This window comes from Pelophylax lessonae (genome assembly GCF_965119305.1).
Source record: "Pelophylax lessonae genome assembly, chromosome: 2".
NCBI lineage: Eukaryota > Metazoa > Chordata > Amphibia > Anura > Ranidae > Pelophylax > Pelophylax lessonae.
In genome coordinates this window covers 217,088,850-217,108,773 of record NC_138769.1, presented here as the reverse complement: position 1 = coordinate 217,108,773, position 19,924 = coordinate 217,088,850, and the positions used below count along the sequence as shown (strand labels likewise).

The 19,924-nt window shown below is 44.9% G+C and overlaps 1 protein-coding gene across 1 annotated transcript in view; it reads right to left on the bottom strand.

Annotated features, from left to right (window-relative positions):
* The window catches only part of SIRT2 (sirtuin 2), a 77,264-nt gene extending 71,451 nt beyond the window's left edge, over positions 1 to 5,813 (bottom strand). Inside the window, exon 1 of the mRNA XM_082246874.1 lies at positions 5,731 to 5,813. Coding sequence (XP_082103000.1) covers positions 5,731 to 5,740 — 10 coding nt within the window. The 5' untranslated portion in view covers positions 5,741 to 5,813. The remainder of the gene's footprint in view (positions 1 to 5,730) is intronic.
* Positions 5,814 to 19,924: the final 14,111 nt, after the last annotated feature.

Here is a 19,924-nt window from a genome sequence, read left to right as displayed (position 1 = left end):
GCAGCCCCAATCCTCCTCTTCTGGGGTCCCCCGCAGGCATTCCGGGCTCCTCCTCTTCTCTGTGTGTCACTACAGGAAGCTGCTTCCCATGGGGGCACACATGCAAGCTTGATGCCAAGCTGAGCTGTATGTGTCTATTGACACACACACTGTGATGCGCCCCCGCCCGCTGCTCCCTCATCACTGGTTAATGACTCCCGCTGCTCACGATTTTTTTGCTTAGAAAAAAAAAAAATCACAATTCTTGGTGTAACATCATCTTTTACATTATACAAAAAAACTTAATCGTTTCGTTTTTTTTTTTTTTTTTTTTTTAATTATTGAAGTGTATTTTTTCCCAAAAAATTGCGTTTCAAAGACCGCTGCGCAAATACAATGTGACATAAAATATTGCAATGACTGCCATTTTATTCTCTAGGGTTTCAGGCTAAAAAAAAAAAATGTATACAATGTTTGGGGGCTTTAAGTAATTTTCTAGCAAAAAATACTGATTTTAAATTTGTAAGTAACAAATGTGGTTAAACCAGACCAAAGTTCATCCCTTTAAACTAAAAGAACCAAATGATACAATGTTTTTTTTTTTATCTCTCAGCACTGAGCAATGTTGAGATAAACTTTGCCTCTGCCTTTTTTTTTTTTTGACAGCTGTCAACAGTGAACAGCTCTGCACTGAATCGTGGAAATGCCGGATTAGGATGGTGAGGGGGGGTTGAATCGATTAATGATTAATCATGTAGCTCTAGGGGGGAGCTGATCATAAATGGTTATTTTACCTTAATGCGGAGAATGCATGAAGGTAAAAATTTTAGCCTTTTCAACCACTTCAACCTAATATGAACATGTGGCTATGTTAGGTGAATGATGTCAGCAGCATCCCCACTCTTTTTGCGCACATGCAGCTGTGGGATAGAGCTGCACAATTAATTGTTACAAAATCGTGATCACAATTCACCCCTCCCTCACAATCTTAAAATGACATGTCTTTGATTCATACAGAGCTGTCCTCTGCTCACCCACAACTGTCAAAAAAAAAAAAAAAAAGAGCCTCCCAAATGTTTATCAACATTGTTAACCACTTCTGGACCGGAAGATTTTCCCCCTAAGGCCCCATTCACACTAGTGCGACTTGTCCCGCGATTTTGGACCGCAAAATCGCATGACAAGTCGTTTTCCATTATTTTCAATGAGCCCCATTCATATCATTGCGTTTTGAAGTCGCACCGACTTCAAAGTAGTTCCTGCACTACTTTGCCACGATTTTAATGCGTTTTGAGGCATATAGCCTTGCCATTGCTTTCAAAATAGCGTCAAAATCGCGTCACATTAGTGTGAAAGGGGCCTTAATGACCAGGCCATATTTTGCAATTCGGCAATTCGTTAATATAACGGGCAATTGCGCAGTCGTGCCATGTTGTACCCAAATAAAATTGATGTTCTTTTTTTCCCACAAATAGAGCTTTCTTTTGGTGGTATTTGATCACCTGTGTGATTTTTATTTTTTGCACTATAAACAAAAAAAGAACGACAATTTAGAAAAAAAAAAAAAAAAAAAAACAATAATTTTCACTTTCTGCTATGTAACATTCTCAAAAAAAAAATTAAAAAATCAAAAGGTTTTAACATTTTAGGCCAATTTGTTTTCTGCTGCATATTTTTGGTAAAAAAAAAAAAAAAAAAAAAACGCAATAAGCGTATTTTGATTGGTTTGTGGAAAAGTTATTGCGTCTACAAACTGGGGGAAAGATTTATGCAATTTTTATTGTTTTTTTTTACTAGTAATGGCGGTGATCTGCGATTTTTTGCGGGACTGCAAGATTGCGGTGGACAGATCGGACCTCTAACTGACATTTTTGAGGGGGACCAGTGAACTTACCACAGTAATCAGTGCTAAAAAAAGGGACTTTTGCTGTAATAATGCCATTGGCAGGGAAGGCGTTAACCCTGTGGGTAATCAAGGGGTTAAATGTGAGCCTAGGGGAGTGATTTTAACTGTAGGGGGCGTGGCTTTTGAAATGACCATAGAGACATGTGATCCTATATAGAAGGATCACATGGGCTCTATGATCATTCCAGGGAGAAGAACGGTCAGCTGTGTTTACAACAGCTGACCGTTCTTCTCTCTCAGCGGGGAACGATCGCGGGTGTCAGGCGGCAATCGGAGCTGCCTGACCCACACATTGGCTTCCCCGCTGCCAAGTGGGGGCGGGAGTGCGCCGCCGGCGGGGGGGAACGTGCCCCCTAGCTTAGCGCACGTGACCGACGTAGGTCTACGTCAGTTTGCGCAGGAGAACCCCCCTGCTGCAGTAAAAAGGCGGCCTAAACAGTAAAGTTAGCCCAGTTTTTTGTATAATGTAAAAGATGATGTTACGCCAAGAGTTGCGATCTTTATTCTAAGTAAAAAAATCGTGATTCTCATTTTATCCAGAATCATGCAACTCTACTGTGGGGTGAGAGAACCTCCCGCCAGCTGCTGATTGGCCCAGTACTGACAGCTTACTACCAGGTTTGGAATGAACCTAAGATCATCATTAGTCCCCATTACATGCACTGAATATTATGGGAGACCCTTTGGTGATGTCACTAGGGGTCCCCTATAACAAAATAAATTGACCACCAGTGCTTTGAACAATGATGCTCCTACATTGTCCACATAATGCAGTAGATCAGATTGTTTTAAAGTATAACTAAAGGCAACATTTATTATTTTTGGTAACTTTTCTGGATGGATTGGAACTCCCTGTCAGATTTCTATTACTGTTACCCCGTTAGGGAGAATCATTCTATTTTTCCTTCTTACCATTACCAGCAAGAGTAAAAGTGAAAGCAAATCCCAAATGTTGAGTTGTCATTAAAGTGTTACTAAATCCACAATAGTAAAATCAGTCTGTATATGCAGTAAAGCATGCTTGTTATACTCACTGTGGAACCTATGGGGTTAATCCTCTGCATTGGGTTAAAAAGGCTGTTTTATCCTGTCCTCTCTAATCCTCCCATTCTTCCACTGTCCCCCAAACCATCTCCTGATAGAACAGAGCCTTGGAGGTATTCTGCACATGCTCAGTTTGGTGTGTATTGCTAGAGTTTTTTTTTTTTTTTATTGGGAGAGTGTATGTGATCAGCACAGGGCCAATCAGCACTGTCTAGACAGAGGGTCAGGGGTCAAGCAGCCTCATAGAACAGTCAGAGGAGAATGAAAACTCCTCCTACAAGCTTTACTCAGACACTGATAGAAGTCACAAGACTGCTATATACTGCTGATGAGAAAAGGTATTTAGCAGTTTATTTTTACTATTGCATGTCCATGTTCTGTGAACTGTGGGAGCCCGGATATAGTGAATGCAGGGTCCTGGGTTTAGTAACACTTTAACCGCCCACCGCACATTTACTGTGGCAGGGCGGCCGGGCTGCGCGAACCAACGTATCTGTACGACCTGATGTCCGCCAGGACCCGCCGATCTTTCCAGAGAGAGGCAGAACTGCGGTCTGCCTATTTAAACAAGGAAGATGGCCGTTCTGTCAGGGGAGAAGATAGAGATATTGTGTTCCTGCTAAACAGGAACACAGATCTCTGTATTCCCCCAGTCAGACCATCCCCCCACACAGTTAGCAAGCACTCCATAGGGACACATTCAACCCTTTGATCGCCCCTGATGTTAACCCCTTCCCTGCCAGTGTCATTAGTATACTAACATGGCATATTTTTAGCACTGATCACTGTAGTAATGTCACTGGTCTCCAAAAAAGTGTCAAAAGTGTCCGATTTGTCCACCGCAATGTCGCAGTCCCGCTAAAAATCGCTGATCGCTGCCATTACTAGTAAATAAAATAAAAATGAAAAAAATTGTCATAAAAATATCCCATAATTTGTAGATTCGATAAAGTTTGCCCAAACCGATTAATTTCAGCTTATTGGGATTTCTTTACCAAAAATATGTAGCAGAATACACCTAAAATGATGAAGAAATTATTTTTTTACATTTTTTTATTGACTGTGTTTGATAGCAGAAAGTCAACATTTTTTTTTTCTTTTTTTGTTTACAGCGCAAAAAATAAAAATCAGAGAGGTGATCAAATACCACTAAAAGAAAGCTCTATTTGTGAGGACATCAATTTTATTTGGGTACAGCGTCGTATGAACACACGATTGTCAGTTAAAATAACGCAGTGCCATACCACAAAAAAAATGGCCTGGTCATTAGAGGGATGACTCCAGGGCTGAAGTGGTTAAAACAGGAATAGAGAGGAAATTGTCCACTGGGGACACTGGTACTGGTGAAAACCAGGCATTCCCTGGCTTTGGAGGTATTTGCTCTCACTTCCTGTTTTGGTTATGGGACAGGAAGTGAAGGGAATTCTCCCCAAAGGGACACTCCCTCCCATACTCTATCCAAAAATCAAATGTTTTGTGTTTAGTCCTACTTTAACCACTTGCCGACCAGCCACTGTTCATATACTGCGGCACGTTGGCTCCCTACGTCGCTTGGCAGGACCGCTAGCGTGTGCCCATTCGCCATGGAGAAGCCAATTTGCAGGCCCGGCAGCCGCAATTGCCGCCAGGCACCCATGAACACACCCAGTGGAGACTGAACGGCGGTCTGCCGTTGTAAACACAGCAAATTTGTGCAAATAAAGAGAATTACGGGGCTGCTTGTTGGAGAAAACTGAGTGCCGGTTCACATATATGCGATGCGGGAACCCTGCGAATCCACTGAGGGTTCCCACATCGCATTCAACTCAAAGGCAGTTCACACTGCCTTATGCGAATCGTTGGGGGTGTCAATACAAAGTTAACGACACGACACCCCTAGATCAGTTTGCATATTGTAGTGCGAACTGACAGTTTGGACATGAATCAGATCGCATAGGTGTGACCACCCATGTGATCCGATTGTGGTGCGGACCCAAAAAAGGGTCCTGTGCGAGTTGTGTCCGAATTTGACGCAAATTCAGTCATACAATCTGTATGGCTGAATTCGCATCGCACAGACATTGCATGTTATTTGCAGAGCAGTGCGCTCCGAATCACATGCGATGTCTGTCATTGCACATATGTGAACCGGGATGGAGACTGGAGGCGGTAAATCATTCCGGTCCAGAAGGGGTTAAATATTATAAGAAATATAAGAAATATCCCCCATGCACCATTTGAAGCAAAAAGGAGTTGTATGGTATTTTTCATTATGATTTGGCTAGTGATCACATTATATCAGGGATCCCCAAACCAGAAGTGAGACGTTGCTCCGGTCCTCCAAGACCATAGAGGTGATCAGAGATGATCTGGTCTCTGGTAACCTCTAGTAGCAGAACTACACATCCCCTGAGGCATTGGAAAACTCTGACATTCACAGACATGACTAGGCATGATCGGAATTGTAGATTCACAACAGCTGGAGGGCCATAGTTTGAAGACCCTGCTGTATATGATCTGACCGGGGCTCTAGCCTATAATGCACCAAACATCCAGATGTGATTGCAAACATCTATGGCCAAATCTGTCAGTCCAGTCTGCCCATAGAAGAACATTACATGAGAGCAGCTGACCTGATGCAATAGCAGACATACATGACAAGTCACACACAACCACCCTGGTTAGCACTGCCATGGAGTACACTGCATATGTCAGCCCTGGAGTCTGAGATATAGGTGACAGTTAGAAGACACATGACACACAGAGCAGACAGAAGAGGAAGATGGGGAGACAACAACAAGCCTCTATTCACTCTCTACTACCTGCAGCCATGAAGACTCCAGCTGCTTCCCGAGTCAGACGGACAACTACAGGTCATGTGATCAGCAGACGCCCCGCCTCCGCCCTAACCCGATTGGAGGGGCGTCTGACAGCTGTGGTTGGCTGGTGACAGAACCCTGGTGATAATCTCTGTGTGTTGTAGGCTGATCTGTCCCCACCTCTGCTGCAACCGTGCACAGTTACAGATCCTGGGAGGAACCTTTGTTTCAGATCCTCACCACAGAGCATTTTTCATCCTTTTAAACAAATCTAAAATCGTTGTTACCATGTAAAGATGAGACATTGGGCACAATTTACTTATTGCATGTGTGATCACTTAAAGGGTAACTCCACTTACCAGACATCCCAACCTGCTAAAACAAATTTCAGGGAGGTGCCCCCCCCCCACGCACGCCGCCGCGCCACCCCCCCTACGCACGCTGCGCCCCTCACGCACGCCGCCGCCGCACCCCCCCCCCCTTTCCAATTTAACACAACCAGAGAATAATGAGATGAAATGTAATCAGTATACCTGGTGCTGGTACTGGTCACTGGTGCTGGTACTGGTCACTGGTGCTGGTACTGGCCTGGTCCCTGGTGCTGCCCTGGTAACTGGTGCTGGTCACTGGCCTGGTCCCTGGTGCTGCCCTGGTAACTGGTGCTGGTCACTGGTGCTGGTACTGGCCTGGTCACTGGTGCTGGTACTGGCCTGGTCACTGGTGCTGCCCTGGTCACTGGTGCTGGTACTGGTCACTGGTGCTACCCTGGTAACTGGTGCTGGTACTGGTAACTGGTGCTGGTACTGGCCTGGTCACTGGTGCTACCCTGGTAACTGGTGCTGGTACTGGTAACTGGTGCTGGTACTGGCCTGGTCACTGGTGCTGCTCTCTTGTCTGTGCTGGCCTCTGGGTTTAGGTTAGGTCAGAGTTAGTCAGTGTTGCGGCCGATGATCCAGCACGCGCCAAAATGCCTCTGGAGTGGAAGATGCGGCTGAAGTACAGAGCAAAGCCGCTGCTTCCTCTCTGCCGATCCTCCCACAGGCGGAGTGCATGTGATCATATCACTCCGCCTGTAAGCTGGTTCTACAGCCGCTCCGTCGGGCGTTCATACTCTCACTGCACAGGCGCTGACACTCTGCATCCACATCTCCTGACTGTGACCGGGATATTGCCCTGAGCTTGCGGGTGTCCGTGAGCTCAGGGCGGAAAGCGGCAGTCTCCCGCGACTTGCGGGAGACTTGAGATGTCTGACTTACGCGGGGAAAAAAAATAGCAAATAAAAAACAATATATCTTATACAATTGTGACACAAATCTTATTGTAATTGAATGGTATTAATAAAAAGGACCTTTCCTAACCTGATATATCGACACTCTGTCTCTTCTTTTGAGGGGATGGAGCTGTTGAAGACCAGTGGCGGCAGGTGCTCCATGGGCCGGGGGGGGGGGGGGGAACCGCACAATACCTCCCCCACCTCTGGACCACAGCAGGCTGCACACCTTTCCCTCTCCCCCCCCCCCCCCCGGACCACAGCAAGAGAGGAGAGGCTGAACAGGCAGGACTCCCCCCCCCCAACCCTGCTCACTGTGACTGGATGCAGCAGCAGGCGGCGGCGGCAGCTTCGGCTTCTTCCCCGTCTTCTGCGTCTCCTCCCTCCTCCTCCATGGCCAATGGCATGGCTTCTTCTTTCAGCCAATCGGGAAACGGGTCTTGAAACCCGCTTCCTGATTGGCCAGGAGGAGGACCCGTGTGACAATAGCGAATTTTCATTCGCTATTGTCAAACAACTGTGTGGGCTCGGGGCGCACTGCTCTGCGCCCCGAGCCCACCCTTTTTTTTCAGCCTGTGAGAGCCTCCGGCTCTAATCACCTGGCCAAAAAAAAAAAAAGCCCAATTGAACTCCATGCGTCCGGCGCCCCGCATGTAGATTAGGGGGCCGGATGCATGGATGGGGGGGCGGTGCCCCTGTGCCCTGTATGACCAGCCGCCACTGTTAAACACCCTCAAAATTTATGTTAGATATGAATCTATGCTGTCCGGCTCTCCAGAATCTTATTCACTGAACCAACCCTTGTGGTATAACTCTATCCTTACACATTTTTCTGACTTCCCGGATGCAAAGCTCTGGGCTAGGAAGGGCTTTAAATATACTCATCAATTGTATAATAATGGCATCTTTAAAACATTTTCCCAATTTAAACAAGATTTCTCGATCCCCAACTCCTGGCATTTTAGGTACCTCCAACTGAAGCATGCGGCCTCAGCACAATTTCGGAGGGGAGAGGTGTGCCTGACCAATTCTGTTCTGGTACCCATTCTAAGCTAATTTGTTCATACTACAGTACTCTAATCCGGAGTGTACCGTCCCGCTTGGACTCTATACTGGCCTGGTGGACGAGAGACATTCCGGATTTGAAGCAAGATAATTGGAAAGAACTGCTTAGCATAAGGTGACCAGATTTTTAAAATGAAATCCGGGGACATATATATATTTTTTTTTATTGGCAAATGGCACAGGACTGCATAATACACAGAGCACTGGGCACAGGACTGCATAATACACAGAAAGCTGGGCACAGGACTACATAATACACAGAGCACTGTGTACAGGACTGCATAATATACAAAGCGCTGGGTACAGGACTATGTACATAATACACAGAGTGCTGGGCACAGAACTGCATAATACACAGAAAGCTGGGCACAGGACACCATAATACACAGAGCACTGTGTACAGGACTGAATAATATACAGAGTGCTGGGTACAGGACTATGTACATAATACACAGAGCATTGGGCACAGGACTGCATAATACACAGAGCGCTGGGCACGGGACTACACAATACACAGAGTGCTTGGCACAGGACTGTATAATACACAGAGCATTGGGCACAGGACTACATAATACACAGATCGCTGGGTACAGGACTGCATAATACACAGAGCGCTGGGCACAGGACTACACAATACACAGAGTGCTGGGCACAGGACTGCATAATACACAGAGCGCTGGGCACAGTACTACATTATACAGGGAGCGCTGGGAAGAGGACTACATAATATACAGGAGAGTGTTAGGCATATAGTATAGGGTTCAGAGGTTTGCTATGCACAGAGGACACCCCCCATCCATAGCTCACCTCTGCACACTTCTCTCACAGATTACCTCTGCAGCCACCTCTTAGCCCTTCCCCCACAACAGCTAAAATCTCCATCTCTCCATGCAGCTGTATCAGCTCTGACCCCTGCTCCCCCATTGCCCCCACCTGTGTAAAAACAGACCCCCCTCATCTCCTGTTCTCAGCCCAGCAGGGGGCGTCAGCATCCGAGCCTTCAGGCTCTCTCAGCCAGCATGGGATGCCCTGTCTACATTAATCCGGCCCAGAATCCGGGGACAGTGTCCTCAATCCGGGGACTGTCCCCGGAAACCGGGGACGTCTGGTCACCCTAGCTTAGCACCTACTTTACAACAGCAATTTCGGCCAGGGATATGTTGATCCAAATTCGGATCTTCCATAGGACATATTTTTACCCCACATAGATTATTCCTAATGAAGGGGAGAGACAATTCAGAATGTCACAAATGTCGTACTGCCCAAGGGAATCTTTTACATATGTTGTGGAGCTGTGATAGGATAAGACCTTTCTGGTCCCAAGTAACACAATTTGCCATGCTAGTCTCCGTATCAAAAACTAATAGGTTACTAAAGTACGAAAATTCTCATGTTAGAGTAAAAATTCGGAACGTTTTTGGTGTTTCCCGTTAAATACCGCATATGAGCTATGGTGAATTGACATTTTCATTATCCAATGCGTTAAAACATAACTCCACTTTTGTTGAGAAAAAAAACATTCCCCTCTGGGTGATCTCTGTACATTACAAGGATTTTAGCAAATTTTGTTGCAGATTCCTTCATGTTGTTATTCTGAAGAAATCATTGTTTGTTCCTCTGTTCTCCTGTGCTGAGTGGGTCAAATGGGAGTGGTTTCATAATCAGCAACCGGCTGTGGCAGCTGCAGGGCTCTAATGAGAAAATCTATTGGGCCTGCATCCCTTTAGACATGTTTCTATTGAGAGTATGTTCCTAAAAAATGACATTTTTGTTGCAGGGGATGCCAGAAATCCTACTTATATCTTAACCACTTGCCGTCTGCTCACTAGAGCTCCACTGCGGCAACGTGGTCCGTTATCGTCTGGCGACGTAGACCTACGTCGCCAGACGCTCCCCTTTCTCGGTGGCACGCGCGCGCTGCCGGAGGCTCGCTCCCGCTGTATTCAGTCACAGCGGGAGTCGGGCCAGGGGAGGAGCAGCGGCAATCGCCGGGGAATCGAGTGTGGAGATCCGCCCGCTTGTGTAAACAAAGTGGGCGGATCTCCTAAGTGACAGGCAGGGTCAGATTACAGGGTTCAGCATAGCTGAACCCTGGATCTGTCCCTGTGTCACTCAGTCACCTCCCCCCCACACACGTTAGTAAGCACCAGGCATACATTAACCCCTCCCTCTCTAATAAAATTAACCCCTTCCCTGCCAGTGTCATTTTTAAAGTAACAGTGCACATGTATAGCACTGATTACTGCAGTAATGTCACTGGTACCCCCAAAAGTGTCAAAAATGTCAGTCAAGGGTCCGATCTGTCCGCCGCAATGTCGCAGTCCCACAAAAAAAAATTGCAGATCGCTGCCATTACTCCTTAAAAAACAAAAACACCAAAAATGACAGAAATCTTTCCCGTAGTTAGTAAACGCAATAACTTTTGCGCAAACCAATCAAAATACACTTATTGTGATTTTTTTTTACCAAACATAGGTAGCAGAAAACAAATTGGCCAAAAATTTAAAAAAATTTTGATTTTTACATTTTTTTGGGGGGAATTTCATATAAAAAAATGTGAAAAATATTGTTATTTTCTCAAAATTTACGCTCTTTTTTTGTTTATAGCGCAAAAAGTAAAAATCGCACAGGTGATCAAATACCACCAAAATAAAGCTCTGTTTGTTGGAAAAAAAGGACGTAAATGTCGTTTGGGCACGGCGTTGCATGACCGCGCAATTGTCAGTTAAATTCGCACAGTGCTGAATCGCAAAAAGTGGCCCAGACGCAAAACAGCAAAATCCTCCGGTGGTAAAGTGGTTAATGCAGACTTCTGGGAAAATTGGTGAGCCAATCACACAAGCAGGAAATTATGTTTCTGAGGTGTGATCAGTACACATTCTTTTTTGTTTATAGCACGAAAAATAAAAATTCCCAGAGGTGATCAAATACCACCAAAAGAAAGCTCTATTTGTGGGGAAAAAAAGGAAATACATTTTATTTGGGTACAGTGGCAGACGACTGAATTGTCAGATGAAGTAACGCAGTGCCATTTTGCAAAAAAGGGCCTGGTCAGAAAGGGGGGGTAAATCTTCTGGAGCTGAAGTGGATAACACTGTTATCTCATGAGATCTTTTGGAGGAACTTTGTTCCCTATCAACAAATGAGTGTAATGTCGTACAGCACATGCATGACATGATGCACTTAACATGATGTGCTTTGATCTGGAACATGCACAGTGTGACAATACTGTAAGATATTGTGAGATCTTGCAGCTTTGGTGTGACATCTATCTGATAGCATCTGTGCGTCTGGGGCTACATCACTAGTGTTTTCAGGAAAACCAGGAAGAAGACACAAAAAAAAGTTTTTTTCTTTTTAAAGAAACCATTGTTAAATAATTTCACATCTGCAATGGAGAGGTGCATGCTGATGTGAATTTTATTAATGGGGGTGAGGAAGTTCACTTTTAAAGCATTTTTTATATTTTATATCTAATCAATAAATGCAATAAAATACCTGTTGATTCTGCCAGAAATCTAGTGATCTGATAACTTTGTCACATTATTATCAGTTACATTATTCTCAACAATCTGGGTACTACAAAACCCTCCCCATCTATGGCATTTAAAAGAGTGGAGAAGGAGGTTTTTGTAGTTCTAACACGGAATGACAACATTGCTCATACAGTGCTGTGTGTGAGAATTGTCACCTTAAAGCTGGCCATACATGGAATGAAATTCAGACAATTCATCATGAACTGGACGATTTTTGATTTATGAATGGGCAGGGAGGTTGTACAGAAGTCGATTTACCAAATTACTTCTGTAAAACCGCCCTGTAGGATTTTCCCCAATGGATCAGCACCACAAGCTATAGCTGACAGCACTGATCAGTGTACTAGAGCTGGGCTGGGTAGGGGAGATGCGAGGAAGCTTTTGGAGGGGTGGTTGTATGTACAAAGTGCATTTCTGAACTCTGCATTTTGAAGGGTGTTGGGGGGGGGGGGGATGGTGGTTGAGTTACTGCACCTATTATCTGAGAAGAAAGCCCTGAATAAATTGATATATTCTTACAGATACAACCATCTATCACCAATTGGCTGCAGCACTGATTTGTGTAGTCTGACAGCAGAGTCCCTGCTGTCAGAATACAATAGCACAGTGGACAGTTATGTGTAGATAGGGAAATCCATTTGGTTTTTAAAAGAAAATAAAAAGGATCCATCTACAACAAGCTTTAGATGTGGTGGCTGCATAGGCTTTCTTTTTTAGGATTTTTTTCCTTTATCTTAACCTGATGATACTACCGGTAGGGATGGGCCAAACCACTCCCTGTTCAGTTCGTACCAGAACTTTTGAACATCGCGAACGTTCTGAACCAAACTCCATTGAAGTCTATGGGACCCGAACTGAAAAAATAAAAAGTGTCTATTTTGAAGGCTTATATGGGCATACAATGGTTATGGGGGCCAGGGTACCGACCTGGGGAACATGTATCAATGAAAAAAGAGTTTGTAAAAAACTTCATTTTTAAATGAGCAGTCATTTACTGCTACTTAAAGTAAAAGAAAAAAAAAATGAGAAATAACAATAAAAATGAAAAATTTCAATATAGTGCCTGGGGGGGTCCCCTGAGCCCCGGTTCACACTTGTGCGTGTGCGGGGTTCGCATGTAATGTCGGAGCGCACTGCTCCGACATTACATGCGATCGGCTGTGCGGTGCGAGTTTAGCCATACAGTTTGTATGGCTAAATTTGCACCGCAGCCGCAGCAAACACGCACAGGGACCCTTTTTGGCAGCCGCATCAGGATCGGATCGCACAGCGGTTCACACTTGTGCGATCCGATCCTGTGCGAACTGCAAGATCGCACTGCGATATGCGATCAAACTGGGGGTGTCGTTAAGATTACATTGACACCCCCAGCGTATCGCATATGGCAGTGTGAACTGCCGGGGGTGCGTGTGCGATGCGGGAACAGGCTGCGAATTCGCAGCCTTCCCGCACTCGCATAAGTGTGAACCGGGGCTTAGTCTGCTTGTAAAGTAGAACATCTGTACTGTGTATAGAAGCTGCTGCAGCAATAATTGCATTTATAAAGTAAAAAAAAATTACATTTTCCCTGCAAGCTTTCTTTATTTTGTAAACAACGGCTTGAGGAGCCAGTCTGTATGATGAGGCCACAATGTAATGCACTGGGAAAAAGATTCGAAATTTTTGGGATAAATTCTGGTGTCTCTTCCGCAGACTTTGGATAGAAGTAACAGGTGCGGAAAAATTGGTCTTTGGGTGTCGGAGGTGCCTTCATACCGTAACGCTATAGAGATACTTTTGATGAAAGCAAGAATTGCCTTTCCGATCCAGTCTGCCTGTCAGTTTATCAGGCGAACCTGTTTGGATGCTCCATGCAGCCCAGAGGAGACATCGCCGCAGACACCTGCTGCTGTCCAATCCAATCCTGTCCATAAAATCCGGACAGATGGAAACCCTATTTTCGATCCGTCTGGAGGATCAGATAAGATTGGATGAAAACTGACAGGTGGTCTGTTTTCATCCGATCTCCCATAGAGTAGAGCAGGGATCTGACAGCTCCCTCTCTGCAAAGTAAGCGGAGACGGAGCTGTCATCCTCCTGCTCAGCGGCGATCGGCTGATCAATCCCCGCTGAGCAAAACGGAGTCCGTCGGGCACACCGCCCGTGTGAAAGGGGCCTCAGTGTCAAAAATGTAAATGATATGCACCTGTTAAACAGGTTTGGAAAAATTGGTCTTTGGGTGTCCATGGTGCCTTATCACCGTAACCCTTTAGAGGTACTATTGATGAAAGCAAGAAATGCCTTGCTGTCAAAAATTAAAATGATATACACCTGTCAAACAGGTGCGGAAAAATGGGATTTTGGGTGTCCGTGGTACCTTCACACCGTAACCCTATACAGGTACTCTTGACAAAAGCAAGAATTGGCCTTGCTGTCAAAAACTGAAATGATTTGCACCTGTCAAACAGGTGCAGAAAAAATGGTCTTTGGGTGTTAATTGTGCCCATGAATCCTACACCAAAAAATTTGTTCCAAATAAACTCAACACCCACAACGCTAGGCAGCCTAGAAGTCTTGCAGAGATTCCACATCCCAAAAAAACCTAAACAGCGACATCAGCATCAGGGACTTCACAGCTGCTCGTAATCCAGGACTGGTTAATTTTGATAAATTGCAGCAGGTCCACTGAGTCTGTGGACAGACATGCCCTATTAACAAAACCTCCGGAAGCACTAAATGCCCATTCGGAAAGCACACTGGATGCAGGGCAACCCAGCAGCTCAATTGCATACTGGGCAAGTTCAGGCCAGTAGTCTGTTCTCATGACCCAGTACCCAGTGGATCATCAACTGGAAAGCTCTTCATTTTCTCTCTATTTTTGCCCCTAGATAATTGTCCACCATATTAATCAGACGCTGCCGATGGAATGTGAAAGCTAACAGCCCTGGGCGCCGAGGACTAGAAAAATTGTCAAATGCATCATTTAGGTGGCCCCCTGCTCCACTGCTGCTCTCTTGACCAACAGAAGCCTCAAAACTAAGTTTTCCACGACACTGCAACCTACCAGCATCAGGAAAAGTGTTAGGTAAACTCCTCTTTGAGGTGTTCTCAAGAGATTTCATCTTTTGCTCTATCTGTGGGGGCAGGATGAGTTCTGAGACTTTCCCCTTGTAACGTGGCCAAGGAAGGTTGTCAACTAATAGTGATCCTTCTGCTTGATGCAACGTATTCTCGGGTCCTTTCACAGGCTTTGAAGCATGAGGGAGCCCATGCACCGCAAGTTTGCAGAGGCATGAGAAGCAAACTCCTCGAGGTCACTGAGTATTAAAGTATCTGAAACTGCCTCCTCCCAGCCATGTACTACTCCCAAGGGTTCTGGGGATGGAAAACGATCCTTAAGGTTTGACGTATGTCTTCCTCTGCTTCAATGCCTCCAAAACTACCAGAATCCTCCTCCTCCCTCTCCTCTTGTGTGATCTGTGGCGTAGGAGGAATGGTGTCTGCATAAAGCGTGCCATGAGAGGAAAGAAGTCTGCTCCCGCAGGAACACAACAGGGATTGTGTTATGATGCATGCATTGTCTCGGCTCATTATCCTTGTGGCCTGCTCAAATGGTGGCAGTACAATGCATGCATTTTTTATTAGCAGCCATTGGCGTGGGAAACAAAAGCCGAGCCGGCCTGAGGCTGTTGTTGTGCCATACTCACACAGGTACTCGTTGACGGCCCTCTGCTGCATGTGCAGCCACTGCAGCATTGCCAAAGTCGAGATCCACCTGGTGGGAAAGTCACAAATCAGACGGTTTATGAGCAGGTGAAATTCCCGCTGAATTTCAGCCAACCGAGCACTGGCTGCGTTTGACTGCTTGCCATTGCTACGGACTCTTCTGGCCTGCTTTGGCAGATCTTCCAACCCTGGGTACCTATTTAGGAAATGCTGAGCCACCAAATTGAGGACATGTGCCAGGCATGGCACATGTGTCAACTTTTCCTGTCTAAGGGCGGACAGGAGGTTTGTGTCATTATTGCACACTACCATTCCTGGCTCCAGCTGTCATGGTGTGAACCACCTCTGGGCCTGCTCCTGCAGAGCTGCAAGAATTCTGCTCTGGGGTGGTTCCTGTCCCCTAGACACACCAGCTGAAGCACTGCATGGCACCTTTTAGCCTGTCTCATTAAATAGTCCCTTGAACACTTGGGGGGTACTTGTGGTTCATAGGACAATTCAGCAGAGCAGGGCATAGAGGAGGAGGAGGAGGAAGGGGTAGAGCTGGCAAATCTAGCATCATCACCACTAGCTGTATGGAGATGTGACAGGACAACAAGCTGCAGCACTGAACCCTGTCATGCATCCTTCAGAGTTGCAAGCAGAATTACGAGTCTGCTGTGAATAAAATATATTGTCCCTGACCTAGCTTGTTGGACCACAACATTGCCTTCCACTTGATGACACAGAGCTGGAACGGATGGCGTTACGTGAAAAGAAATAGCTGTAAACTGTGAACCTGCCATTGTGGTACAGCACATTCTGCAAGTTATCAGAAGGGGCAGAATCCACCAAAAGGAAAGGCAGAAGTTGTAAAGCCAACAGCTTTGACAAGCTTGCATTTAGCATGCTTGCATTTGTAGATGGCAGTGACTATTTTTTTATTTTCGCTGCAGCAGATGGGGCAGAGAAATTTGACGGCTATAGTCTACAGCTAGTGGAGTGCTACTGGCAAATGTGCTGCAAGGACCTGGAACACCCTGTGCTATACCATCATCCCGGTCAGTGGAGGCTGCTGAGAGGTCATGAGGTATAGTGGGGGTAGACTGAGGTAAGTAAGGAGGAACAGAATTGCACCCCTTTTGTGTGGCTTTTAGGTGCTCTTGCCAATGAGCAGAGTGGTGGGAGCTTAAATGCCTTGTCAAGCATGTGGTACCCAAATGGCTGGTGTTTTTGCCATGCTTAATGTGCTTGAGACAAAGTTTGCAAATTGCAACAGTGCGATGGCCGGCACATGTGCTAAAAAAGGCCCAGTCAGCTAAGCTGTGGGAAGGGTGCTGGGAAATAATAGCTCCACAATGCGTTGGAATAGGGTGGCTACACTCTACTCTGCCATGATGGCTGCTTTGTTTGGGTTGTGTCTCACCCTCACTTTCCTCCTCTGCTCTATCCGGCACCCAAGTCGCGTCAGTGACCTCATCATCATCATCTCCTCCATTCTCATTATCACTGGAGACAACTTGGCAATATGCTGCGGCTGGGGGAACATGACTGCCAATTTGTGTACCAGTATTCTCCCCTCTTTGTAGGCTCATGTTCCTAGCTTCCCCAACCTCAGAACCAACATCTGAATCAAGTAATGGTTGTGCATCTTCAAGGAGCAAGTGGCTGACGCTGTGTTCAAATAACTCAGCTGACTCCTCCATGACTGTTGCTGGGACTATGGCAGGAGTAGCTGTGGACAAAGAGGCAGAATAAGCCACTCTGGCAGCCGCAGTGGACTGTACACTACTTTCTGCTTGGGTGACGGAGGATGAGGATGGTTTAGTAAACCAGTCCACCACCTCCTCTGCATGCTGTGGCTGGATAGCCTGGGCAACACCACTAAACAGAGGAATTGATGCCCTGCCTGAGGACTGACCACATCCACCTTTGACACATATGTTGCTGACCCCCTCACAGTGCCATGGGAAAAACTACCTCTCCTCGTTGGCCTCCCAGACATGATGGGGGGGGGGGGGGTGCTTTGTAACAAAATGTAATAAAGATGTGGAAATGTGTGCATGGATGCACTTTAATTAATGGAAAGTGGTGTTTGGTGCACTCACTACACAGACACACTCCACTGTCACACTACAATATACTACAGTAAAACTGCACTGACACACTGAAATATACTGTGTTAAACGTGCAGTAAGGCACAGAAGTATACTGCGTTAAACGTGCAGTAATGCATTGAAATATGCTGTGTTAAACTTGCACTAATGCACTGAAATATACTGCATTAAATGTGCAGTAACACACTGAAATATACTGCGTTAAAAGTGCAGCAACGTACCAAAATATTCTGTGTTAAACGTGCAGTAATGCACAGAAATATACTGTGTTAAACGTGCACTAATGCACTGAGATATACTATGTTAAACGTGCAGTAACACACTGAAATGTACTGCATTAAATGTGCAGTAATGCATAGAATTATACTGCGTTAAACGTACAGTAACACACAGAAATATACTGCGTTAAACATGCAGTAACGCACTGAAATATACTGCGCTAAATGGCACATAAGGCACTAAAATATACTGTGTTAAACGTGAAGTAAGGCACAGAAGTATACTTCGGTAAACATGCAGTAACACACTGAACTATACTGCAGTAAACCTGCCCTGACAAAATAAACTGCACTAATGTAAAAATGAATGGTCACTACACTCAGACTGACTGAACTATCACTAGATTCATACTAAAGTGACACTAAATTGTTTTGGGGGGAGGGTCATTTGTGCTGGGGGAATGGGGGGCAAAGATTTGTGCTGGCAGGGGGGATTTCAGCAGGGGGGTGGAATTTTACTGGAAAGAGGGGGCATTTATGCTTGGGGGTAAGCATGCAGATTAATGCTCAATTTTTTTTTTTTTTTGGGGGGGTACAGTTTGGCATGTTCGCCCTCAACTCTAGATGACCTTGTACCAGCACTGCCTACAGATTTATGAAGCCAGTGCCATTATTACAGTAACAGTGTATATTTTGTAGCACTGATTACTGCAGTAAAGTCACTGGTCCCCCAAAAGTGTCAAAAATGTCAGTTAGGGTCCGATCTGTCTGCCGCAATGTCGCAGTCCCGCTAAAAATCGCTGATTGCCGTCATTACTAGTTAAAAAATAATGACATATCTTTTCCCTAGTTTGTAGATGCGATAACTTTTGCGTAAACCAATCAAAATATGCTTACTGTGTTTTTTTTTACAAAAAAATTGTAGCAGAATACAAATTGGCCTAAAATTATGAAAAATTTTGATTTTTAATTTTTTTATTGGGAAATATTATATGTAGCAAAAAGTGAAAAATATACATATATATTTTTAAGAATTGTTGCTATTTTTTTGTTTATAGCGTAAAAAATAAAATTCGCACAGGTGATCAAATACCACCAAAAGCTCTATTTGTGGGGAAAAAAAGGACATCAATTTTATTTGGGTACAGCGTCCGCGCAATTGTTGGTTCAAGTAACGCAGTGCCGAAGCGCAAAAAATTAGGGGGAAAAAAAAGGGGGAAAATCTTCCAGTCCAGAATTTGGGACTAAGATGCACAGAAAAAAAAACACTGAGTTACCCTAAAGCAAAAGTTGAAAATGTGTACTCAATTTCTATAAATAAAAAGGTTCCTCACCTCTTTTCATCCCATGTATACGTGAACTGCTAGATGAAGAAGATATGTACAGTATATGTGTGCTGCTGTATGGTGCTGTTTGCAAGTATGCAAAATCTTCTTATATTTAATCTGATTACCGCTGACTGACTTAGAACATTCAGCCTGCCATGCATAGCATTCATTTTAAAGAAATCCGTTTTAATTAATCAGACACACTGGATTTTTCTTACAGTAACTTTTTACTGCCTTTTGCTGAAGCTACCTGTTCATTTTTTTCCAAAACAGTTTGCCCCACACACATAAAAGCTTACAATCTAATTGGGAGGGGCAAGTGGTACAAAATGTAATAACTGTTTTATGAGCTGGTGGGGAAAATAAACAATTTTAGGTGGAGGCCAGGATTTTTTTTTTTTTTAATGAATTCACGCCTCGGGTCTATTGTGCAGTGTGCAAGAACACAGGATTTTGTTCTAATTATAGTGGTTGTAAACCCTTACATATACCAAGTGAAGTAACTGGCCTCAGGTGATACAAAGAGATGGAACAAATCCTGCTACATAAGTTGTACCTGTCTATCTGCAGTCTTCTTTTCTCTACATCTGTTCAAAGTGCTAAGTTTAAAAAGCTTGCCTGAGTTCAGAAAAAAGGAGGCAGAGGGTTATTAGTACACTCTGCAGATCTCAGTGAGGAGAGCTCTGAGAGCTGATTGGAGGAGACACGCCCCCCTTCACACAGCACACAGGAACAGAGCTGAGGCTGTCAATCAGCTGGAGATTCCCCCCGTCAGCATTTTTCTCTCGGTGTCAGGAAAACTTGTTAAAAGTGATTCATGTTGATAGCAGAGGAACAAAGCAGCAGATAGAGATGACACTTAGTGCTCTTAATTGAGACTTTATAGGGATGTGCTTTGTTCATATTTCCTTTTTGAGGTTTACAACCACTTTAATTTGCCCCATGAGCCCATGATGCAGTGCGCAGAAACACAGGATTT